Genomic DNA, 25,599 nt, shown 5'->3' on the forward strand with positions numbered 1-25,599 from the left:
AAAGAGAACGAATATTGATCGTTAGTTTACGGTTTTTTTGTTGTTTTGTCTAACCTCCAAAAACCGACACCTGCTAACTTACTTTCTTCAATCACAATTGATTCACCTTCCCGGAACTTACTGAACGATTTGTGACCTGTGCGGTGAGGTATATACAAGAAGCAATATTTAGGTTTTCTGAACACGGATAGAGCTTCCACACCGATAGCAATCCTTACCCCGGAAGGAATCTTCTTCAGCAGAATCTTCGATGTAGAAGTTGTGGGCTGACATCTTGTTTCACTTTCCACGCAGAGTTCCCCACACAATGCAGTCCAAAGGAAGCTTTAATTTTTGGTAAATTCACTGCAATTATTGATCTATTTCTTTGCTGTGGTCCACTTTCCGCGCTAACTTAGCATTCACGTTAACGTTTTATGCCGTTTAACAATTAAAAACCACTCACTACAGAACACACACGCGAAAGAAATTCAGCGCATACTTTGACCAACAAATAAACAAAACGCGATTGAAATGTCGTGTGTTTGCTTGGTTTGTGGAAGAAGCGCGAACAACCGTTGATGCATTCGATTCGAATGCTCCTTTTTTGACAGGAGCACGTCCGCACAGTATGCGCGAGTTAGCAACCGCGGTTTGACAGTTGTCAAAGCATTTCAAGCAAGCGTTTCATTGCTCGCTTGTCCAGCTATGGATTGGATAAAAAATTGCTCTACCGTTCAGGAAACGAATCGAATCTTGCCAAGAAAGAAAAGGAAAATATTTTTCAAACGATATTGTTGAAACGGATGAAATGTGTGCTTGGAACAGGTCATTTTGACCAATCCAACTACCAATCTGTGTGGGCATCGTAACAAAAACGATTCTTTTCCAACACCATTTTTAGATGCAAAAATACCACAACCGGTCAATCTAATTAGACTAATTAGAACACAAGAACAAAACTTTGTTCGTTGGTATTCTGGTATATTGGGTAAAAAATGTGAATTAAGTTGTGTTCCAGTTATATCACCGACCATCGACTGAACGTTTTACAGTATCTTGCAAAATGAAGTGACTTTATTCTATTCTTAGTTTTGGTCTCTGATAACATGAGCTTTTGTGTTATCCGAAAGAATGGCCTGGCCGTATTTTTGAAAAACAAATAACATGAAATGGCGATGTGCGATACGGGAAGAAAGGTTTTTGTTTGCGGTAAATGGCTGTAGATGCCGGTATAGTTTGCTGAAGAAGTGATTTCCGTACAAGCGGTGAAATTATGTGTTTCTTAAAATTGAAAAATGTTGTTGATAGGGACAAAACACTTGCAAACACCGGTGTAGTTAGAAAACGAGTGAATTTTAGAAGGAATCGGTGATATACCAAAATAGAATGATAGATGGAGTGATAGAGAATAGATGTAGCACCGGTTAAATAGGCTCTGGTCTTTGTGGTAAAATGCCTGAGAGCTGACTTCTTTGGAAGAAGCAGTCATCAAGTGTGAGTAAAAGATTCCGCACAAAGGCAACCTTCCAGTTTCAATCAATACATCTTGTGGAAAAAGCAACAATATGTAATTCTAGAGCTGAAAATCAAGCTATCATTGAAATTTAACAAAATCGGTGGATCCGCAGCATCTTGTGGGGGGAAAGTGCAACTACAGCGATTCTGCACCCTGATGCCCTGTTGTTTGTTTACAAAAATCAGCTGTTTCGTGTTGTTATCCACGCAAGTGCGTTGTTTGCATCCAACGTCAAGCTTTGTATAGCGTCCGTGACGTCATCACGCGGAATCGATTTTTCCAGCCCGGGGAACACACACCCACACACGCAAACCCAGCTGTCAAAAGTTTTCCAGCCCCAATTTTCGCAAATGGTGCTGCTACAAAGAAGTGGTTAAAAAAATTGTTCTCTTGGCCCGTTCGGCCTTGCGGGCTTGCTGAAAATGTCCTCCACCGTGTTTCATCGCCGCTGTGGCAAGCGGATTACGCTGACGAACGGGAACCGTACGGCGATGCGAAATGTGAGCGAATTCAACCATGGGCTGGTGCTGAGTGCGGAACCGCTACAGGACGATGTCCTGTTTGAGGTGCGAATCGACGAAAAGGTAAGTCGTAGTCTCTTGGCCAATCTTTTAGGTGGTGCTGCTGGTAGTGTTTACAACTGTTCTTCCCCACCGACAGATACAAGCCTGGAGTGGAAGCATCGAGATTGGCATCACGACAGTCAATCCCGAATCGACCGAATTGCCTCCCTGTGCAATGAAGCTGCGCAACACAACCTGGGTAATGTCTGGCATATCCGTGCTAAACGATGGTCTCCTGCTAGTTGAATCGTATGGACTGGATTTGGAAAAGTTGGGCGAAGGTGATCGTGTCGGTGTGCAGCGAACCGCTCGCGGGGAGTTGGTGTTCTACGTAAACGGAGAACCACAAGGTGTTGCCGCACGAGACATTCCCCGGCAGGTGTACGCACTGGTAAATCTGTACGGTAAATGTGTGCAGGTTACGATAACATCCGGTCAGCTGGCGGATCTTCCCGGCCCTGAGTACGGTGCATGTACTTCATCCGAGGACATAAGCGCATCACCACAAATATCGCAAAACATTGATCTCCCAATGTCGGTGGAAATGTCCGTCAATGGTGCAACGGCAACGACGAACTCTACTGTGGTTGCGGCAACTACTTCCTGCAGCAGTTCGGTGATTACGTCCAGCACCGAGGGAACGTCCGATCCGAGCGATAAGCTGCGCTTCCACACACGCTGCGGATCGTTGGTAAAGTTGAGCTCCAACTGTCGGACGGCTGAGCGTCGACGTCCGTTGGACGAGTTTAACAACGGGGTAGTAATGACACATCGACCGTTGTGGGACAATGAGCTGTTTGAAATTCGCATCGACCGTCTGGTAGATAAGTGGTCCGGATCGATTGAGGTGGGTGTAACGACACACTGTCCTTCGGCGCTACAGTTCCCAGCGACAATGACTAACTTGCGCAGCGGAACAATCATGATGTCCGGATGCGGAATTCTCACGAACGGCAAGGGAACGCGTCGGGAGTACGGGGAGTTTAATTTGGATGAGCTGCGGGAAGGTGATCGTGTGGGTATGATGCGAAAATCGAACGGAAATCTTCACTACTACATTAATGGACGGGATCAGGGTGTTGCGGCAACCCGGGTCGCTCAAACGCTGTGGGGCGTTATAGATCTGTACGGGATGACAATCAAGGTCACGATCGTGGATCGTGATGAGCGCGAACAGCGTAATCTCGTTACACGGCGCAACCATATGCTAAGCATGCCGGCCCAGATACAGGAACTTCCGCTCAGCAGCACCCTACCGCACACCGGAACCACTACGAACGGTAGTCCATCGGAAGTGGACGGAGTCGGTTCCACACTACTCGATCGCTTACTATTTCACCAGATGTGTGGTTCGCACGCAAGCGTCACCCACAGTGGCCGTACCGCACTCCGTCCAAACGCGTCAGATGATTTCAATAATGGCGTTGTGCTAACCCGACGGCCATTGCGCCCGAATGAACTCTTCCAGGTTCGGCTCGAGCGAGTCGTCACCAAGTGGGCCGGATCGATTGAAATGGGCGTCACAACGCACAGCCCAACCGAGCTGGATTTTCCCTTCACAATGACTAACGTCCGGACCGGCACGTGGATGATGACGGGGAACGGTGTCATGCACAACGGCATGACCGTAATCGAACAGTACGGCCAGAATCTTGACCGGTTGCAGGTGGGCGATCGGGTCGGTGTAGTACGGAAGGACGACGGCACGCTACACTTCTGGGTGAACGGTATCGATCAAGGTCCGGCCGCTACGAACGTCCCAGAGCACGTGTACGGTGTGATCGATCTGTACGGACAGGCGGCACAAGCAAGCATCGTCGACACCTCCGAGTGTGGTACACCGGATACGGGGAATTCGACCATCTCCAACACAACCCTCTTCCCATCGGCCGAACCACGAATGCGCTTTAACACGTGCGTACACGGCAGGAATGCGCACATCCTTAACGGTGGCCTAACCGCCTGTCGCCCAAAAGCGCTGGCCGAGTTCAATGATGCGATCGTATTTAGCAGCCGACCTTTACGTCAGCGGGAACTGTTCGAAATCGTACTCGATACGGTGGTCGACCGGTGGAATGGGAGCATCGAAATTGGTGTTACGGCAATTCGGCCGGACGAACTGTCACTACCGAGTACGGCGACCGATCTCGAGCACGAAACGATCATGGTTTCCGGCACGATGCTCCTGCTGAACGGTTGCACGATACGAAGCGATCTTCCGTTCGATCTCGACGCACTCGGCCAGGGTTCGCGGGTTGGCGTAATGCGCAACGGGGACGCTATCCATTTTTCCGTCAACGGTATCGATTTGGGTGCATTTTACGATTCAAAAGCACCGAACCTATACGCCGTGGTGGATCTGTACGGACAGTGTGCTCAGGTTAGCATTACGGCACCGACGCACACCGGAACCGGGAATGGTGCGGGCGTTACCGGGGACCTGCGTGCACCGTACGCGATCAGTGAGAATTCTCAAAGTCTGCAGGCAACGTCCGTCATTCAGCCGATGGCACTGGTAGAATCGAAACACCGTTGGTCCTGCATATCCGCCAACTCGGTAACGCTCGGACACAATTGGACGTTGGCATCGCGCGGTACCAATACGGCCCTCTCGCACTGTCTCGTATTTTCCGACCGACCGCTTGTTCCCGGAGAAACGTTTGAGATCAAAATTACCGAAGTGAATCCACTATATTCGGGATGCTTGCGGGTCGGTGCAACCGATTTGAATCTTTGCGATGAGCACGTGCGCAAGAACATCCCGATCAGCATGCGCCGTATACCGGCGAACGTGTGGTACGTTAGTGGCAACGAAGTGCGGCACAATTCGACACTTCTGCAGCGTTCGCTTGCATCGTTGGAATGGTTACGCGTAGGTGATCGTATCGGGATTGAGCTAACACCGAGCAGAACCTTACGAATCCTGCTCAACTCCGAGGACATGAACATAGCCTTCACCAATCTGCCCGATTCGGCGGACGTGTTTGCGGTAGTTGAGCTAATTGGATCAACAATGGCCGTGCAGGTAATTTCTTCCCAGGGTCCTAGCTCTCCACTAAGACCTTGCAGCCTACGGCTGCAGGACTCGCTAGAACTCGGTCTTGATCCACTAAACAAGCAAGATTCCATGCTGGAATCGATTGATTCTGACAGTTTGGCGATGGAATTTTCCGAACTCTATCTGGGCAAAAATGTGACACTGTTCGATGATCGGAAATCGGCCACTCGGATGCAATCGTACAATCAAGCGATCGTTTGCTTGTCTCGGCCACTGTGCAAAGGACACAGCGTTAGTGTGCGCGTAAATACGATCAACACCCAGTGGAAGGGTACGATTGCAGTTGGAGCGCTCGGTGCCGCGCCCGGTGCATCTCCGACCCAGTTTCCGTTCCCAACTTCGGCCATCTTATTCCGACGCCCATGCTGGATAGTGACGCATGATTACGTGAATATAAACGGTACGAAAACACAGTCCCGGTATGGAGAGTTGCTCGATTCGATACAACCTGGAACAATCATAACGCTCACCTTAACACATGCCGGCTGTTTGCTAATTACTTGTGGACAGACACAGCTTGAAGAGTTGGCAACTGGACTGCCACACCACGTGTATCCCGTGTTTGATCTTTATGGCAAGTGTGAACGAGTTACGATCTACAACGGTGATCCCAAGAATGGTAGCCCGATTGCGGAGGAATTGGCTGTACTGCCGAATGAACCGCAGCGACTGGGTGGACAGATGATGATGGGAGGCACAATCGGTAACGGTGGTGGACCGGCGATCGAGTCGAGTGTTGCCGGATCTGGTGCCACAGTTGCAGGCACCGTCCTGGATAATGGGGAAAATGTGCCACAATGCGAGAAGGCTGATCTGGAAGTGCACGAGAAGGAAACGGATCAAACGGTAGCTTACCAACCGGTGGCGACTACATCCAGCTCGTCCAATGCAATGTAAGTAGTAGCTAGAGGGCATGATAACTAATTAATGTCTAATCTACGATTCGACTACGATCGTTTTAAGAATTCAACACTGTGTTACTACCTTCTAGGAGCCGCTCCGTGATGGACTGTGTGTCGGAGAACTTACTGATGAATATATCGATAAAGATACGTACCGCAAACGAAGCCCGCAATCAGGAACTCTCGAATTCTTGGTGAGTTTGATGTCTAGCTCTCGCGAGCTTGAACGATCTCTTTCGTACTAATGTCGGATTGATTTTTCTTCACTTATCTTACAGCTGCTTACGCGATTCACTTCAACTACAGCACTCGACCAATCTCAATATCCAGCGAAGCCAGAGCACACACCGGTTCAATGCGAACGCAATGCAGGGCAGCTACGACAGCAATCGTGGCGGTGGCGATCAATCACAATCGATGAGCTCCGGTAACTACGACGAAGGATTCGAGGACTATCAGCATCGTCCTGCAGTTTCATCTGTAGCAACAGTAGCAGGATCTACGAGCGTTACTACCAGTACTTCAACTGGTGTAGAAGGATCGAATACCATCGATCGTGCAGTTGGTGGAGAGGAAAACACCGATACCAATTATCTGGATGATGTGGTTGAGTCGAATATAGATTTCACAGGTGCTGGTGGTGATGCGAATTGTGATACGAACCTGACCGACGTTAACCAAAATATAACCGCTGACGAGTCGTTGGATGATGAGGAAGACGATGATGATGATGAAGATCGCGATCGGAATACGCTCGCGCATAACAGTCGCACGAAACTTGGACTGCAGTTGCAAACTGTTGGAGGAACTCCAGTTAATACGGCAGATTCATCAGTTTCCTGCTCATCGAGACCGATTGCAACCACTCAAAGATTAGCTCCGGAAGGTGCGGAAAATGAAGAACACAACACCCAGCAACAGCGAAACCAGAAACCACCCATTCCGGCAGGTTACAGCTCCGCGACCTATCCGCCACCGGCGGTCGAAAATCGAGACTGTGACTATTTAAAGCTGGTGATGAGCTTCAAGCGTACACTAATGCTACCGGATGCATTCTTTGTGGATGAACCCTGTGCGTGTTACTGCACCTCCTGTCAGCTACCTTTGACAAATGCCGGTTCGATAAACATCCTTAAGAACTGGGTGCGATTCCCATTGAATCAGCTGATGGTGCAGGGTGGATGTGTGGTTGTGAACACGGTGGACGATTTCGTTTGGACGACGGCATACTACAACACTCGAGTTGATAAGATACGATCCGTGTTGGATCACGGTCAACCATTGCCGATCGGTGAGTGTGTACTTACGATTGAATGGTACATCAATAAAAAAAAACCTCTTCTTCCCTTCAGAATCTGGCCAATTACATCCGGATGCATCTTCTGTAACGTCTACGCTAAATGATAACTTCATTCCCGGTACACACATACTGCTACGTTCGGTTCCGGATGCGTCCCAACCTGTCAATACGATGGCAGCTTCCAATCCCACCGGTTCTACCCGTGGTCGTCCGTTTCCGCTTCGTTACATGGTAAATGGACAATTTTTCCACATTAAAACCGCTTTTGAAGTACGCGTCCGTACACAAGCGATCTCTGCCGTTGATCGACCGGAAGGTGAACAGACACAGCCGAGAACGTCGATGCAGACGGATGGTGCTACCAATACACCGGGCAGTGGAAGTTCGACGGCAACGACATCGCTGACGACCGGGGCTAACAATAGCAACAATGCAAATGATTTCACATTCCGTTCCTGGACCACGAAGGAGGTAGATGCTTGTGTCCTGACAGCGCTGCTAATACATTTGATACCGAACTAAATGAGGGGTGATCTATCGCCAATTTTTGCCTATCAAAGCTGCTTTATAAAATTAGATTTCAAAGGCAATTGAGCTGATCCGCTTAAGCTTTAGTATTACGGATAGTAGCCGAACTGATTAAAAAATGGCGTTGCATCACTAGTACAGGAAATTCTTGTAATTGGGTACTTGGCATCGCAAACACAAGAGGAGAGAAGGAGAGAATAAGATAAAGAGTTGCAACTGCAGTCATGCTTAGGTTTTAAATACCTCGTGTAAGATATTCTTGGCAATGCTAAAAGGATCGACCTGTCCCATGGTGTAGTTGCATCCTCTGGTGAAGGTGACAGAGCAGCAGCGCTTCATTCAAATAAAGTCTTATTAGATTTCAGAAAGAAAACCACTTGATCATGAATAAACAATTCAACAGCTATAGAACCTCGTCCATGCTTATCAGTCTTTTAATGAGTAGCGTCAAACGTCCACGAAGAGATCGCTGGAACACTCGGAAATCCCTGTACTGCTGTAGAGGATAACAATACAGGTACCAATTTTGGCAGAAGATTAAGTTTGTAGCTTCAAAGTAGACGAAAACCTCCTAACAGGCATCGAGAGTTTGGTTGCTCTAGCCATTAGGATAACACCGTAAGATCTCGTAACGTAAAATCTTACTTAGGGTCTTTCTACAGGAGAGAATCCGGAATAAAATCATTTAAGCATCCCAACAGCTGAAATTTTATCCCTTTACCGTAGTGTCTGCGACCAACAAAAAACACAAGTTAAATACATTTAGAATGGGAGTTTTCATTTTTCCGGGTTGTAAAGCCAATACCTTTTGATGATTGATCGTTGTATTTGCATGAAATTTTATTAACACAAAGATTGTAAATTTTCTAGAAAAAAAAAACTCTGGCTAGTCGACCAATTGAAGCTAGAAGGCTTGTTGGCCCCGTATGTGTGGAAGGACAATGGAGGAGCCACTACGATGAGCTGTACGAACTGTATGAGGACCTCACCGTCGTGCTGCGAATTAGGCTCGCCAGGCTCCGATGGGCTGGCCATGTTATATGCAAGTCACCGGACGACCCAGCTCAGAAAATCCTGTTAGACCTTCCACACGGACAGAGGAGGCAGGCCAGTATGAGGTGAGAAGATGGGATGGAATCATCCGCCATCAAGGCCGGGATAACGGATTGGTGGACGACGGCACGGGACCGTGAGCGGTTCCGGCTCCTGTTGCGGCAGACCAAGACTTGAAAGCGGTTGTAGCGCCTATAAGTAAGTAAGTCGACCAATTGGTTATCGTAAATGTAAGGAGTTTTCAGATTTGGGATTTAAACAGAATTTGAAAAATTCTCATTTAAATGTAATTCAGTACAAAGCAAAAAGGCTCGCCTTTCTCGAAAACTTTAAGCGATTACGACGAGCCGATCAAAATATATTAAGGCGGTCATTGGCAACAACGGTTAAATAAACAAACGCACAGTGAATTATTATCAGATAGTTAAATTTCACTTTATTCACGATTAGCAGCGTATAATAAATAGTTAATATAAGGACACGACGTTCGAAAATTAAAAAACTTTTTCCTCCGTCTTTCGTTACATTCCACGCGGATCGATGTGTAGCGTACCGACCAAAAAAAAAAAAAAGAGGGCAATCGTGTGTATAGTTCGCGCTTCCAATTGAGGGCACAAGTAGGGAATGAACACACGAAAAAAAAATCGAAAAAAGCAGGACAATTAACAAAATTTAAACGTATCTATCTGTTAAGGTTTTAGAGACTAAATATGTATATATATATATATCGCAGCAATTAAAAAATGGTCTACACGGTGTCACGCTTCCACGAACCAAACAAATGTGTCCAGGTTCGGTGAAAAGTGTTTCACATCTCGCATCCCGCAATCGTCTTACATCGCATCGAAATGGAACCGATGCGCCTCCAGCGACCGTTGTATCCGATCTTCACGCTTTTCCTTCGCGTACAGGATAAGTATAAGCAGCAGTATCACCAGACAGATCACGCCCAGCGCAATCACACTCATCACGATCAGCTTGCTGGGCGTAACGAATAGCTGCGCCTTCCAGCGTTCCGGTTCCTCGATCGGATTCGGTACAACGATCATCTGCGAGTTCGGTATCAGCTGGGTCCAGGTGCGCGAATGATTCCACAGCCCAACCGTGAGCGAGTCGACAAAGTTAGGCGTCCGGCCCAATCCAAACGTTGTGAATGGTAGATGCAGCGATAGGTAAGCCGACTGGGGAAGTTGGGCCGAGGCACCGTGCTGAGGTTCACCGTCCTGGGTCGTTGTGTTGTATTCGATGCGTGGACCCGGTAGATTCGTACCGAAGGTACGCTTTTTACGTCCCAGTGGTGTTAAAATCTTTGGCCCACTACTATTGCTTAGTCCGGTCAGTACGATCACTTTCACAAAGTTCGCATCATAATCGAGCGAATTGCGGAAAGCAACCGGACGTGTTCCATTCCCGTACCGCTCGACGAAAATTGCGTCCAGTATGCCGTCGTTGTAGAAATCGAAAAATGATCCCATCATCGTACCGTTCGAAAACGGTGCCAGAGCTTTCCATCGGACTACGAACGTGCGCGTCATGTGGTTGCAGGCACTCTTCTCGCACGGGACATTTTCCAGCAGGAACGTTTGCATCTGATCGCCGGATTTCGTAAGCGTTGCGAGCAGATCCGGATAACCGTCGAGATTGAAGTCTCCTCCGCGCAGCGTAATACTTTGCGTGGCCCAGTTCGATTTGTTCGGCACAACAAAGTGCCATGCGTCATTGTGGTCGTCCTTGAAATCGATCTGCAAATCGTGCAGATGGTTCCCGTGATGGACGAAAATGCTCGAATTTACGCACTTGGCATCGAAACACATTGGGAACAGCGGTAGCAAGCTTCCGTCCAGCTCTACGTCCAGAAAGATGGCGCGTCCGACGTGCTTGTTGTAGTTTCCCTCCGGGAAGCTTATCTTGTGGCTAAAGTGAAACTTCGTCTGGCTACTTACACCCAGCCACACCTCAAACCCGTCCGTTGTGGTGAGGAACAGATCGGCCGTAAAGTCTTTGTTCAGATCGAGCACGGCATGCGAATGGGGTACGGACAGTTCCGCACCGTGTGTTCCCTCCATCTGCACCGTAAACTGGCCCCGCTGTCCACGATCGTCCGGCTTTTTAAAGATCCAAAACGTTCGCTTCCGCTCCAGATCCATCCCGAACAGATCGATAATGAAATCGTTATCGTAATCCAGCGCCAACGGTTGACCGATCATCTCGATCAGTGGCCTTTCGTCTTCCGCCGTACAGTTCATCACCTCTGCCGCACCCCAGTTGATGTAAACGTGGGTGCGCGCATCGTCCTCGTCCGGTTGCACCGTAAACATCACGTCCATGTACGCATCGCCATCGAAATCGCCCGGCACGATGCTGGTGATCCTGTGCCGCTTGTACTCGCACTTTGGGCCTTCCTTTAGCAGCGGTTTGTCATCGCTGCCGAGCAGTATCTGTAGCGTGTGGAAGTTGTTTCGCAACACAAACACGTCGGTCAGCTCGTCCGAGTTGAAATCACCGTACGCGGCCGGAATCGCATCGGTCAGCTTGTCGAACACGGTGCTCGTTATGTCGATGATGTCACCCGCCCGGACCACGGTTTGCCTCGGGTCAATCAGCACCGGAAGTAGGTAAACCAGCACCAGATGCACCGTCGTCGGTAGGAAGTGAAATTTCATGCTGACTGCACACACTTGTGTTGACGGGGATACGGTTATTTCACCGAACTGCTTTCCACGCACTGTGTTACGTCTACCGAAGGATTGGTTACAGATTAACACGTCCACATGGCACAGTAGCCAAATGTAATGCTTTGCTGCGTATCAGCGAGTGTGTCGCCTCCTTGCTTTTGGTTAATTGTTCGCTTTTTTCGTGCACCAAACGACGAAACAAGAGATTATAGCATTTGATTGTTTATATGAATCACAGTATTGCGTTTTTTGTGTACGTTCTTTCATTATCAGCTGTGAGGTTTATACATATGTCATTCTGATAGCCAAGGTGTATAGAGTCAACTGAGAAGGAGAGAGGAAATTTGAAAATTATTTATTCTTTTGCCTATATTATGGTCTATATTTCCTATATTTGGATTCAGAGTTAAGTCAGAGGATGAAATATTAGTGAAGGGAAATTCAACACAACTACAGTCGTTATATTAGCTATGATAAAGAAAACACAATACGAAAAAATAACCTTTACATAAGAGGAAAATGTTGTTTGGGCAAGCCCTGTTGTCAAATTCAAAAAATGACATCTTCCACAGTTTGATGTAAATATTCATTATTGTAGTAGCCATATTATCGATTTATTACGTTAAATTGTTTTATAAACTGTACTAGAATATGTTTGCTTCTAGAAAAAAAAGGTTGTTAGAAGTTATGCGTTGTGTTTGGTTCAATACAATGAATATTATTGATGCTTCATGAAGGAAAGTGGATGAATTGAAAATATTGTAGAGTTTGCTTTTAAAACTTCTTTACACAGCACTAAAACAGATGTGTGGTGTATGATCATCTGCTAATCGTATGCTTTGCTCTTGTTTTCCTGCAAAATCCAGTATAGCTATCATTTCTGTCGTAACTGTACGTGTTTGTACAGCAGTTATCAAGCTATGCAATTGTTCTCCGCCGACCCTACATTCTCAAATTGTAGACTACTGACTTACAGCTTAACGTTTACCGCTAATTTTCTTTTGTATAGAAAGCATCAATAAATTAAGAAATCCATTAGTTTCCCATCATTTTTAACCATACACAGCGTAGTACGGTGAGTTTTGTAATTTTGTGTTCTCTCGTCAATACCACTGCAGCAACAGAAATGTCAAACGTCAAACAGTAGAACATCTAGCAGGCGCAGTCCGAAACGCAAGAAAAGTGGTCCGCGTGAAAACAACCCCAAAAGTTAAGGATTTCGTAAGTTTAGCCTCGGTAAAGTGGAAGGAAAAGCAAAATATACACGGGTAAGAATAGTGTGGTAAGATGTGCACTTCCTTCGGAATGAAAACGTATATGGAGCAGAACAGTCAGTACCAAGCGGTACGATTGTTGCGATCCGGCTTGTGTGTTAGCTTGCTCTGTGCTGCTGAAAACTCTTGCATCGAAACGGAATCGTTCATTGGCCGCAATGTGTCCCCTGACAACGACGAAATCAACATAGATTACTAAAAAAGCGATACAAGAAAGGTGCATAGTGACCAAAAAAGGTTCTGAAAATAAGCAGTGTTAGTCTGCAGAAATGAGCCCGCCATCGAAAGTACTTTGCTCGTGTTCTTAAAACACGACCCATTAATAACACCCCACGGTAATAGTACAAGATGGAAGGGTCGATAAGGTGGTACGTCACCACCACACCTCCTGCTCTTCGTTTGTGTGCATTGTTGCCTTTCTAAGTAGCGCGTTCGGTGCATTTTGTTGCTGCGTGCGGCACCGTCCATACTGCGTAGTTCGCTAGAATGAATGCAGCTATCCGAACATGCACCCATAGCACCTGACGGTGCAAGATGCAATTTTTCCTTCATTCTGACGTAGAAGTCAGGTAATTAACGTACGATTATTGAGAGCCTCTTTTGTCGCTGTTGAAGCTGAAACCATTTTATTTTCGATACCGTTCAAGATTTCTCTCTTGCCCGTGGGTTGCTAGGGGTGTGCGTCTTCTGGTGATTCTCCGTCAAAAACCACGGTTTCATCAGCTGTGTTGACAAGCCCGGCTATGTGCTCCATCTCTCGCGCACCCGTCGTACGGCATGATTGCTTCTGGAAAATTCTTTCAAGTGTTCAACCCAACGGGGAACGCACTGTCAGCCGGGCGCGTAAAAGACAGCTAGCGCAAAATTGCATATTTCGGTTCGGGAAAAACGTTTTTAGAAGCTGTTTAAGTTGGGCAAAGGAAATTCCTCCTTGAAATCAGAGTTGAAATAAGCAGAATTAGGCGGCGCAGACTCAACGATTGCTTTGTCTGTCGCATCCGGAAAATGGTATATTGAACTGTCATTAGGAGACCGTGATGTTTACATTCCTCCTCCCTAAGCGAGAGATGAGAAGCTGCGTATGTGTGTGTTGTGCTGTGTAAAATAGGGTGCATAGAAGGGAAAAGTGGCTGGCCGAGTGGCCGATGTTTCGTTCAGCTTCCCGCACGGGAACTGCATTTTTCCGTCCTTGACCAACTTCTCCAGGACGTCCATCTGCGTGTGTATGTTTAGTGTGATCCGGTTGGAATTCCGAATCCGCAAAATTGAAGCAACCGTAGCAAGTGCCAAGGAAGCCACATCGCTGTCTCGACGTCGTTGTACGGTGGAAGCTCTACCGCTTTGTCGTTCGAAAAATGTTCTAGAAGGATTTCTTCTTCGCGTGCCATACGAGAGAGAGAGAGAGATTTGCGGTGTGCGTAATTGTCTTTGACCGCAGCGATCGGAACACCAAACTGCCGTTTTAGTGTATTTTAAAAACTATAGTAAATGTGATAATATTTACCTTAAAACGTTAAAATCAGTAATATAACGTACAACAGTGAGGGAAAGAGTGAGAAAAAAAGGGTCATTTCGTCGTTGATTGGTGACCCTGTTTATTGGCAGGGCACCAGGAACGCAAGACATGGGCGATCAATGGGCCCGTTCCACGGGAGCATGTGCCGCCAAACGGTCCCGTTTCGATCAGCAGTTTGATGCCGAGTTTGGTCCGTCGGAAGTGACCACGACGTCAAGGTAAAATATGTGTTCGATCAGAAGTTGCTAACCAACAAATATTTTCCCGTTTTTCTTTCTTTTTACGATGCGTTCCGGTGGTTCAATTTTGGCCCAATCCTAGCCAAAGAAATCTAAGCAAGCGAAACCATTTCTTGGTGTGAAAACAAAATTACTAAGCAAAAAAAAGTGTGTATCTGGCGCTGTGAGAAAATAATTTCAACCAAAGCAATCGGAACATTTTTTGCAACTGAAGCAACCGATCGTCAATGATCACGACACCCGCATTTGGTGCAGCATCTTCATCTTCATCATCCGCATCGTCCACGAACACTCAATCGGCATCGGGTGGCGCCGAAAGCATGGAGGTGGACATACAGCTTGCAACGGGTGTTGTGATGGATGCTGCTGCCGGTACAAGCACCGAGTGGCCCCGGTCACCCCGGGTCGATGAGGCTAACAACACCTGGATGAGCAAACCGCCGATGGAAAGGTCTCGTTGCTTGTTTTGCCTGTATACTTTAGAGATGTTTCAGCGTCATTTTGAATGGAACTTCCTTAGTGCATTCCAAGATCCGGCCCTTTTTTAATCTTTCAACATTATTTTAAAGGTATGCTTTTTCTCATCAATATCCGACAGGTTTATCGATGTCCTTGACCAGCTGGACATGAAAGTAGAAATGCTGCGCAAGGATGCGATGGTGTTGCGCGACAAAAAGGACTTCCTGGCCATGTCGGTGGATCTGCTAAGGAACAACGAGTACCTGACCGGACTGAACGAAAGTAAGTATTATCCAGGCAATACCTTCGTTTGTGGGGTAAAGTTAGCTACAGTGAACTCTCTCTAATCTGCAATTCAGCGGGAATGTTTCTTTATAACGTAGCTAGCTCATATCATGTCAGTTGCTATCAGAAACTGAGTAAAACAATTACAGATTAGGGAATAACTCCATGGACTAGCACCATATGTGAATTGGAGGGATACGAATTATAGAGGTTTTTCAAATTAGAGAAACAAAAATTAAATGGACTGTCAAAAGTGTTCGAATAAGAGGGATTTTCCAAATTGGGGAGATTGCAGGTTGGAGATAGAGAGAGTTCACTATATTTTAAGGTATTCTCCTGATAAGAAGCTCAAGCGCATCGTCAGCTGGAAGACAACATAATTATTTTCTTGTATGACCTAGTTAGGCGCCTGTCCAACACGAAATACACAAAAAAACCTTCTAGAACGTCGGAGTACGTTCGAGAACATTCCACACGCAGGAGCGCCGCACGGGAACGAATATTGTTATGTCGACATGTGCGTCGTCGATTGTTTGGTTTATTTCTGTTTTTGTTCCTTCTTTCTCTTACGAGCGCTTATCGGCTTTTTACTGCTCTTCTTCTGCTTCAGCTGATACGCACACGAAAAGCCTGTTATGATTATCGGCACACCTCCCTCCCCCAGGGTTTGGGAGGGTTGCGTTCCAATGTTTTTGCACGAGCGCGCGTTTGTGGTGGTTGCGATGGCGAAAGACGACGCATGCTCATCTAATGTTGAGATAGGTCAGGGTAGACGCGTTTAATTTTTTTTCCTCATCCATTTGTGTCTATCATTTTATGGTCGATTAGAAAAATGAAAACCAAAAATTTACGTAAAACCTCGACGTGTAGCGGAAACTGAGGTAAGTGTGCCATAGGGTCAAGTGAGTCATCTTGCATTTTTTGGTAATTATTAATTAGGAATCTCTAATTCCTATTATCAATTAGCCGATCAAGTGAATTCGTACCTGTACCGTGTACCGATTTTCAATAATAATACTAAATTTTTCTCACTTTTTCATCAATTTCTTATAATAATTTCAAAGTAATCTTGTAATATTTTAACCAGTTCAAATAAGCTTTCGAAGACAAAAAAACTGTGTATCGCATGTCAAAGTTGAGACAAAAAGACACAAAAGACAGTTTGAGACAAATATTAATGATCCGATTTCCCTACCTGAGATAAGGTGAAAACAAGAGGGAAATGCCTTGAAAGAATTGTACAAAACAGTTCAAGATGAGTTGAGAATACGGCACCGAGCCGTAAAACTGAAATCCCAATTGCCGGCCGACTTCGCGGTTGCATTAAGAAAGATTTCCAAAAAAAACCCACACGGGCGAAAGCAAAGCGTAGTACATTTTGACCAGCTTTCGGTGTTATTCGATGCTGTAACCGGTTTCTCCATCGTCTCTATTGATGGCGCTTTAAAATATGAAGTTCCATCTTAAAAGGTGTGCTTCGTGTTGCGATTTTTCTATTGTTTGCCATTTTAGGCACATGATTTTGGGTTGTGTGGGTTGAATGTTTTTGAAATTTCAAGCGGTGTGATTCATCAGAAGTAGACAGATTTTTTTTCCTTCCTAATTGAATATTTCTTTCCCTTATTTGCAGACGAGCGTGATGAGATTAAGTGTTACGTACAGCGAATAAGCAACCGGCTCGGTACGGTCGAACTGAACGTGTGCACCGTGCGCGACCAAGCACAAGAAGATTCGCTGCACCATGTCAACAGTTTGATCGATCTAATCATCGCGAGCGAAGATCCGGTCATGTCACGCCAAAAGTGCCAACAGTATCTGAATGCGTGCAGCACCACCGATACGAGCGTGTACACCGATTTCGATCCGAGCACAATCTACACGGACAAGAAGTTCGAGAGCGTCCTGCTCGGCTGCACGTTGGACGATCAGAAAACGATCAAGAAGCGGCTGCAGGCGCTGCTCGTGTACCTTACCCAGCAAACGATTGTCCATTGAGAGAATGTGCCAGGGAAAACGGAAGAAGGAACGATCCATATGATGGGATGTGTTGTAATTGCACCGTGTATGTGTGTGTTACACCGGGAAAGGATGGTAGAAACAGGATGGAGATGCGAGGATGAGGACGCAAGTGGCATTGAGCCTGGAAAGGAGGTATTAATGGCTTCGGGAAAGCGGACGTACCGGTTCTATTGGAGTTTTACGGTTTGAGGCGACCGATACTCCACTATTCAAGTATATACACACAATACAGAAAAACATACATAGAAAGCTTAATTACTTCGCTGCACAAACAATAGATTAAACTCCCGATGAACCTAGGGCGTCATGCTTTGGGGCTGGCATATCTCGGTCCTCTAGCGCAGTTTGGTTAGCATTTTTCGATTAATTCCTCTATTTTCATGGCACTTTGCAATATGTTGCTTGCTAAGAGCGGTTGACAAAACTGAACGAGAAGCAACGAAATCTGTCGTCAACTGCCGCCTGCCCTTACCCCCGTGTGCGTGAGCGTGTTCCTCCGTTTTACAACCTTTATCTATCATATATTTCCACTATGCTATAAATTGAAATTCTTTTAAGCAGAAACAAAAAAAAAAAATATCGGTGTTACTGGAGCTGTAAATGCATTTGCAGTGCGTGTTTGGGTTTTAGTTTTCTCCTATTTCCGATTAATATTCTTATCATTACTTTTGCGTACAATGTAATTTTACACCTTTACTCTTAAAGCGATGGATGCCATGAGGATGTGTCCAATCTTCCAATTATAAAAACTCTTTTTTCGCCGTTTTTTTCTTACCCTAGTACTAGCATTTTTTGCATCGAAATCGGAAAACCAATCGGTATTGGCCATTCTGATTAGGGCGGTAGAATATAGACTGAAAGTTGGTAGTCCAATGAAAAATTAAACTTTTTTTGCGTCGTATGATGAAGCACCCGTACCACCCTAATTGGTAAAAGAATTTTCACCATCCAAAAGATCATGTGTCATTAAAATGCAGACAAATTGTGTGGTTTCATGAGTAAATTATTTGATTACTGTGCCACAAAAATGTGATCACTGCCGCTCCTTGATGGTGTCACGAAGGAACACTTAACCAGGAACATGGAGAGAACAGCTAGTTTGATGTGCACTAGTAGCCAGTAGCTTTAAATTGCTTAAACCGAAGGGAGATGTTTCCCGGAAGGGGAAGACAGAAAGGATTAATTTACTTTACACAGAAATTGTGTACTTCAGAAATGAATTAATGAAAAATTACGAGCAAACAGAGGGACTCGACGGTGAGCTAAATAAACAGATGAATATCTCAAAATGTAAAGCTTGATTTCATTTAATATTTAGTATTTTCTCTTTTCGATTAGTCCGAAATGCACCGCTGTATCAGAAAAAATTCTAAGGATCAACTGACGTCCTAGGACAACTTCCGAGTCAGTTTTGAATCGGAACTTTGAACGATTGCTAGACTTCTGGTTGACGGAACAGATAATTCAATGTCACGAACATGACGGACTCCCGAGCCTCACCAGGATCATATCGTCGATGCTGGTGATCGGTATGCGGAACAAAAGGTACACATAGAAGGTATTTACTTAGAATTAGATACTTTATTCCACGATCTGTACCCACATTTTCTTAAACTACAACTCCCTAATCTAACTGCCACCCTTGGAGTAGCGTTTCCAGAACTTTTTCACATCATCGTGCCCATTCTTCGTCACGACCATCGTACGAATACGCTCATTCTGCCATATCATTACACCGATCGACTGTGCGTAATCGCGCAGCGTTATAAAATCGGCCTGTGATAGGAACTGATTGTACACGACGCCCTCGGTGTAGGTAAAGCGGTTCCGTTCGTTTTCCCACAGCTTGATCTGATCGACCACCGTTGGCGGCAGGGACGATTTGGTGTTGATCGTCTGCTCGACCGTCAGCATCGTTGGATGTGCGTGCTGCTCGAGATAGCTAATGATCTGTTCCGCGGTAATTCCACCACGGAACGCTTGCCGGACGGAATCGCGCGTTAGTACACCGACTACCAAATTTGGGAAGCGATACAGCAACTCGGTGAATAGTCCCAGGAGTGCTACCTGGAGGTTGGAATCGGTGTACGCATACACGCGATAGTTCGTTTCCACGATTATGTATCCTTTGTCCTTGGTGGCATTGGATTCCTGATCCTGGGCCAGTGTGGTCGCGTGCGATGCATTCTTCGAGGTAATGTTGTGCGCTAAGCGCGTCGGATAGAAGCGACCTTCTTTACGCTTCCGTTGGTAAACCAGCCCAAACTCACGCAGATGCTGGAGGAAGGTTAGCAATCCTGGACTAAGCCCTTCGGAGCTGTAATCCCGCCCTAGTGTACTGAAGCTGAGCTGGAAAAGCATCGAAAGACACTCAGGCAGGTTAAGACCGCGGGCTTCACACGTATCGAGATATTGAAGCATAAAATGCCACACTTGTGCTTGTGTGTCGAGCAGAAGGAACTGGAATCCTTGCCGCGTAATGACTGGACTACCGTCTGTTTCGTCCCGTTTCATAAGATTGGCGTGTAGGAGAATGCGTACTGCGTCCGGTGAAATGCCTTCGCCCTCCATTCCCTTCGAGCTACCGGCACCAACCATATAGTGCAGCACGCAACGCCACCGGGACATGGCGTACGTGTCCAGGAAGTCGATGTCGCGCGACTTCTGGTCCGGGTCTAGGGCGTTCGACATCGACCACGGTCGTCCGCCTCCCAGTAGGGCGATTTTGAGGTTCTTCTTGAACGTTGGGCACAGCTCCCAGGCGGCCAATCCGCCCGGATAGGCTGCACTGCGCCATACGCCAAGTTCGGTGAGTACCTGCGAGACGGATGTGTTTTCTCTGCAATGGTGTATTGGAAAAGACAAGTTGTAATATCCGTGATACATCTAGCCGCCTGTTGTCACGTACTTAGCGTAGACCTGTGTTGCCCACGAGGACACGACCGCTTGTGGAATCGGTTGCTCGACGAACAGAATTCTGATAACAAACTGGCGCGCAATCTCGGGAAGCTCCCTAAAATACAGTGAACCTGATACGTCAGCGGATAGATTACCAAGACAAAGCTCTTCACTCACCGATACACGGCAAGACAAATGGCCGGATAATTGTACAGCTTTTCCAGCACTTCCGGTGGTCGCGATTTGAGGTACTCTTCCAAATCTTTGCATTCCAAATTCGCCGGTTTTGCGATGAGTGACGACGCTGAACCTTTGCTGCTGTTACCTTGGCCACTTTTCACCTCCGACATTTTCGTAGCACAAAAAGGGCGTATAGCAACAGGGACACGCTCGCTAGGAAGGAAACATTTGCAATAAAACTATTTTTTGGGCAGCGCAAATTCACGGTCAATTTTTTTGTTCACAACAAGCAGTAAATAAACTCGCGGTGTACACCCCAAGGCCGAGCCAAATTGTCGAATGACGTTTCTGAAGTTTGACATTTGACAAATTGCGAAATGTCATTTCGTGTTGCATAAAATCATTTTTATAATGTTTTAAAAGATTTTTATACGATAAAAATGTTTGAGAGTGTTCCGTTTTAATTTATTACTTATTTTAAAGCAACGAAATTGTGGTGTAAAAAGTAAAATCGCCATGCTCGTTGTTTCGCGGGTTTTGTTTGTGTACAGCTGTCACAAAAACGTAAACAAATACCGTGAACCGTTGCTATTTTGAATCATCCAAAGCAGCAATGTTGTTGTGGCGTGTGGTGCAATGCTAATTTATGTCTGTTATCCCAGAATGTGTGGTTTATTTCGTGTGAATTTTAAGTAGTGTTTCAGCTAACGACTGATTACTGTGGCTGCCTTGCAACGATGGAGATTGAAGCACGCCACAGCGAACTGCGGAAGCGGCTCGATGGTCTTGGCTTTGGCCATCCACTGCCACTGAGCGCAATCGGGATCGTTTCAGCTATTTTGGACGATCTCATACAAACATCGGAAAAGCTGAAAAATGCCAACCACAAAATCGAACAGCTGCACCAGGTACCAGCGGGAATCGTAGTAACCATCGTGTAGCCAAAAGCGTACTTTGGAAGGAAGCTTTGTGATCGTGTGTGATTTTGATAGCTTTTTATGTTTTTGTAACATTTTGTTGTTTTCCCCATTCAACCACTGCCAGGAAAAAGCTGCCTGGGAGCTTGGTGTGGAACCGTACAAGTGCGACAATTCCCGCCTGTTGGCTGAATGCAATGAGCTGCATCTGGAGTTGATCAAGCAACAAGATAAACACATCCTGGCGAACACGGAACTGCGATCGCGCGTACGATCGTTGCAGGCGGACAGGAAGCACCTGGAGGAAAAATGTCTACAAGCGGAGTGTAAAATCCGGGAGCTACAAGCGACAGGCGCTAGCGAGAGTGTGAAATCGCGCAAGGATAGCACCAACAAGCGTGAGTAGAGACGCCTCCCCCTATTTATCGATTAGTAACGATTGCGTGCATGCGTACTTAGTGATGGGTAAATCCTCATTTTTCCCGTGGTCGGATGAATCCGTCCGCCCTCCGGCATTCCGGAGTAATTACTCCGGATTTTTATCCGATTTTAATCCGAAATTTACTACAGAGTCAATGGATCCGGCAAATGGTTTGGGGATCAATGAATCTTTTTTTTTTTAATCCTAAGTGGTTTTTCGTCCAACTATAAATAGAGTTCTGTCGCTGTACTTTTGTTGTATTCTCTATTCCGGATTTTTTTCGGGGCATACTATGTTTTTTTTTTAAGTCGGAGTCGGCGTAGGTTCGTTAATCTACTCCGGAGTTCCCATCACTATCATGCGTACCATTGCGTGTACTGCGTAAGGATCGCCGATGATTAAGTGCGTGTGAAAAGTGGCACGTTTTTATTCGTGGTGGTGGTGGCGTTGGCAGCAGTAATCAATTTCCACCGCAACGAACGAGGCACCAATAACCCACTCACTCACTGCCCGTTACTATTTACAGAGCGTAAACCGTTCATATCGACTGTACGGGCGGGTTCCTTTTATCAACCGCCAAAGTGCTGTGAACAGGGCATGCAACAGTCCGGATCCCTTCCACAAACTTGCCGATGTCCGTGCAATCAACTGAAGCAAGCGGATGTACTGCACGAGGTCGAACGATTGCGCGTTGAAACGCAAAACCAGCAAGGAGTCATCGATGCCCTCAAGAATCAGGTAGGTGACTGAAGGAATTTATTATGTCAGGTTTCAATATAGCCTTGGGAGTCTTTCAATAGGGAACAGGAACGACCATGAATAATTAGAAGAAAAAATCAAAATCGATTCTCTCGGTGATGACCTTTTCGTACTGCTCAAATCGCTGGACGTACTCGTCGCTCATATCCTGCCGGTATGATCCAACCGTTCCGTTGCGAATGAACCTGGAACGAATCGGATTTCCCATTAACACCCCAAAACGCTCGATTGATCGATTCGATTGTATAAGAAGCATAGTTACTTGAAGTCATTTTTCGTAACCTTTTTGCGCGCCTCACTGTACGTGGTGTTCTTAGCCCATTCAAGCAAATCATCCATGTTGCACGATTTGTTGTCTGTAAGGAACGTAAGGACGTTGTCATAAGGAAAAGAGCAAAAGCTGCTATTGACATGCTATGAAAATGAATTTAAAGCTAAATACTTCTCATCGACTCCACGGAAAGATGCTTTTCCAACTCATCCACCTCACTAGCACTATACCGCTTGCCCAGGAACGTGCTTACGCGCCCAATAACTTCACGCAAATCACGTTTCATTTGTTCGTACGTTAAAAATAAAACGTTATCCGCATCCGGCCGTTTGCTCCATTCCCAGTACGCACGAACATGCTCACCGAAAGGTGCATAAATTAGACTATCGTTTAGGAAGGCATCGAAAAAATGCTCCCTCGGTCCATCATATCCAACAATGTTACGATAGTGATGGTAGAAGGAGGTGGCTGCATCCTTTGGGTTGCGCGAAACGTAAATAATTTTTGGTCGGGCGGTTCGGATCGCGTCCGGAAGTAACATCACCGGAAGATGACACTTGATGTGCCGGGGACGTGGTAGATCTTGCACTCGTCCGACTGAGTCCCCATCCATTAGGGATAATGCACCTGAGAGCCTTTAAGATTTGTTTGGTAATAAATCAGTGTTGGAAAGAAGTAGAATTTATAGCACTTACTCCAGAAAAGGAAACCGTTCTTCGAGCGTTAGTTTGGCCGCACGTGCATAGTCAAGATTGTTGTTAAGCAACCAAACCATCTCCTGCGTCCAGGTTGTACCACATTTTGGAAACGTGATGACCCACACATCATCCTCGTAGACAGGCATTTGTTGAATCGGGTTAATTAGAGGCAAGAACTTTTCTATCATAATGCACCACTGATCAGATTCTTTTGGAGATCGGGAGTCATCTCCACCAATGTTCGGAAAGGAGCGTACTATACGATAATGCTTCTCTGTGCCTGGACAATCAATACGATCGGTGTACTCGTTGTTAAACTTTTCGTACCGTATCATCTTGTGCGAGAATTGCGCGACCAGTATGTGTTACTCGTAGGACAGCTTTTCTTCTACTAACGAACCCGTTTTCCAATCGAGGTTAGATACGTTCGATTGCATTCAATTGAAAAGCAGAGTCTTCTCGAGGCATTTCTCACGACAAGACAAGAAGATTGCAAGCTGCATAGGTTGTGCTATGCGAAATGGAAGAGATAATTTATTCCTTATGCACTTCAGGGCACAAGTGCCTCGCCGGACAAGGCCAACGATTGCGCGTAATGTAACTGCGATATGTGGTACAAGTTTAATGACCGACTATTGGAGATAGTGAAAGCTGAACACACGGTAGAGTTAGTAGTGGAAAGTGGTTCGTTTGCAAACTGGAAGCCGCTTACGATCGTTTGCGCCTATTTGTAGTCGAACGTGAAATCGGTCCCGGCAGTTTGTTCTGCGACAAATTGGTCAAATCGTCTAGAGTACTCCTCAGGCATCTCGTTGCGATAATCTCCTACGATGCCTTTCCGCATGAATCTGCAAACATAGGAAAAGAGATACTGTTTAAACACGCCGACAAGTTAGAACAGCGAGAGGATTAATTATACTTACTCAAAGTGTTCACCTTCACGATTGTTTGTCTGTAGGGCGTTGCGGACCGTTTCGTGCTTGTTTGTGGCAGGATTTTCTAATACAAAAAGAAGAATGTATATTTGTTCAAGGAAATGTAACTTTATCTGGAATGGATTTAGAGACTTTGTATTACTTTTCATTTCGCTGAACGATAAATGCACTGTTAGCTCGTCAAGTTGAGTCTCTGTGTAAGTTTTGTCCAGAAACTGACACACCTTTGGTAGAATCCCTCTTAAATCCTGCGCGGGAGTTAAGACAAACAACAATTACTCCATCGTTTTGGAACGTAAAGAGCAGTCAATTCTTACCCGTTTCATACCCTCGTAGGTTAGAAATAGAACGTTCGGTTCATCTCTCAACGCCCAAAAATTGAGCACATGCTGTATCATCGGACAGAACGTCACACGATCGCGAAGTAAGTCGTCGTAAAACGTTTCCCTATCTCCACGATAACCAAACATCGCTTTGCAGTGGTGGAAGTACGATACGGCCACATCCTTCGGGTTGCGTGCAACGTAGATGATACGAGGCTTTACTGTCCACAGCTGTCGCGGTAATAGGGGAAGTAGAAGGTGCGATTTAATTTGCCGCGGTCGATCCTTATTGGCGGTAATGGTGATCGTATCGATAGGGCAACGATCGGCTATGGCACCGAATCTGGAAAGAACCGTACTCATGAGTGGGATTTTTGAGATTCAACTGCTACATTTTATTTTCTCATACTCTAAAAAAGTTGATCTAACGTTTAAGTTAATATTTCGCGCCGTTTTATAGTCCAGATCGTGATTGATTAGCCAGACCATCTCCTCCGTCCAAGTAGTGCCGCTCTTGGGGTATGTTACGATCCACACATCATCTTCATACACTTGAAAGTCACGCACTTGTTGCGCATAGTCACGGTACTTTGCGGACACACACATAGGAGATGGTGGAATTTCCGTCGCATCGAGCGGATAGTCCGTTAGATCGTTCAACTGCACCAGAATGTTGCGGGAAGTTTCGTTGTGATTAGACGATTCCTTGGTGACGTCGGTAAATGTGAAAGCCATGTTTGGAATGACACTGGGAGGATGCAGTGTTTAGGAGCTGGCTACTGTGCTACGACTGATTGAGGCGAGAACAAAGAACACTCAATGCTAATA

General features: G+C 46.0%; 7 protein-coding genes across 9 annotated transcripts in view; 3 read left to right on the top strand and 4 right to left on the bottom strand.

The window, feature by feature from the left end:
• Window positions 1-25,599, bottom strand: part of LOC126567815 (transcription termination factor 2) — a 430,644-nt gene that overhangs the window by 6,727 nt on the left and 398,318 nt on the right. The window contains exons 2-3 of one of the 2 annotated variants that reach the window (XM_050224122.1): window positions 219-273; window positions 83-136 (exon numbers count right to left, since the gene is read on the bottom strand). In XM_050224122.1, the coding sequence (XP_050080079.1) occupies window positions 83-136; window positions 219-273 (109 nt within the window). Of the gene's footprint in view, window positions 1-82; window positions 137-218; window positions 291-25,599 lie in introns of those variants that run through there. The other variant, XM_050224123.1, reaches the window with a different exon arrangement.
• On the top strand, window positions 1,915-7,843 carry LOC126568654 (neuralized-like protein 4). Its single transcript, XM_050225169.1, has 5 exons — window positions 1,915-2,082; window positions 2,159-6,012; window positions 6,111-6,215; window positions 6,300-7,312; window positions 7,374-7,843. The coding sequence occupies exons 1-5, from the start codon at window positions 1,921-1,923 to the stop codon at window positions 7,841-7,843; spliced, it is 5,604 nt and encodes a 1,867-aa protein (XP_050081126.1). The 5' UTR covers window positions 1,915-1,920.
• On the bottom strand, window positions 9,729-11,565 carry LOC126568016 (T-cell immunomodulatory protein). Its single transcript, XM_050224414.1, has one exon. It carries the CDS (start codon window positions 11,563-11,565, stop codon window positions 9,736-9,738), a length of 1,830 nt encoding a protein of 609 aa, XP_050080371.1. The 3' UTR covers window positions 9,729-9,735.
• On the top strand, window positions 14,501-17,356 carry LOC126568451 (BAG family molecular chaperone regulator 2). 2 transcript variants are annotated; one of them, XM_050224931.1, is made up of 3 exons: window positions 14,501-14,585; window positions 15,205-15,347; window positions 16,981-17,356. In XM_050224931.1, the coding sequence occupies exons 2-3, from the start codon at window positions 15,233-15,235 to the stop codon at window positions 17,343-17,345; spliced, it is 480 nt and encodes a 159-aa protein (XP_050080888.1). In that variant the 5' UTR covers window positions 14,501-14,585; window positions 15,205-15,232; the 3' UTR covers window positions 17,346-17,356. The 2 variants fall into 2 exon arrangements, with proteins under 2 accessions (XP_050080888.1, XP_050080887.1); XM_050224930.1 differs by lacking the exon at window positions 14,501-14,585 and adding an exon at window positions 14,829-15,057.
• Window positions 18,996-20,620, bottom strand: LOC126568162 (general transcription factor IIH subunit 4). Its single transcript, XM_050224590.1, has 3 exons — window positions 20,445-20,620; window positions 20,278-20,382; window positions 18,996-20,208 (listed from the first exon to the last, which is right to left on the bottom strand). The coding sequence occupies exons 1-3, from the start codon at window positions 20,615-20,617 to the stop codon at window positions 18,999-19,001; spliced, it is 1,488 nt and encodes a 495-aa protein (XP_050080547.1). The 5' UTR covers window positions 20,618-20,620; the 3' UTR covers window positions 18,996-18,998.
• Window positions 21,185-25,599, top strand: part of LOC126567825 (testis-specific gene 10 protein) — a 30,943-nt gene continuing 26,528 nt past the window's right edge. Inside the window, exons 1-3 of the mRNA XM_050224137.1 lie at window positions 21,185-21,355; window positions 21,492-21,762; window positions 22,312-22,523. Of these exons, the coding sequence (XP_050080094.1) occupies window positions 21,185-21,355; window positions 21,492-21,762; window positions 22,312-22,523 (654 nt within the window). The remainder of the gene's footprint in view (window positions 21,356-21,491; window positions 21,763-22,311; window positions 22,524-25,599) is intronic.
• On the bottom strand, window positions 22,609-23,848 carry LOC126568721 (luciferin sulfotransferase-like). The gene is made up of 4 exons (XM_050225237.1): window positions 23,511-23,848; window positions 22,987-23,450; window positions 22,807-22,900; window positions 22,609-22,729 (listed from the first exon to the last, which is right to left on the bottom strand). The coding sequence occupies exons 1-4, from the start codon at window positions 23,846-23,848 to the stop codon at window positions 22,609-22,611; spliced, it is 1,017 nt and encodes a 338-aa protein (XP_050081194.1).

Source organism: Anopheles maculipalpis, chromosome 2RL, assembly GCF_943734695.1.
Source record: "Anopheles maculipalpis chromosome 2RL, idAnoMacuDA_375_x, whole genome shotgun sequence".
Lineage (NCBI taxonomy): Eukaryota > Metazoa > Arthropoda > Insecta > Diptera > Culicidae > Anopheles > Anopheles maculipalpis.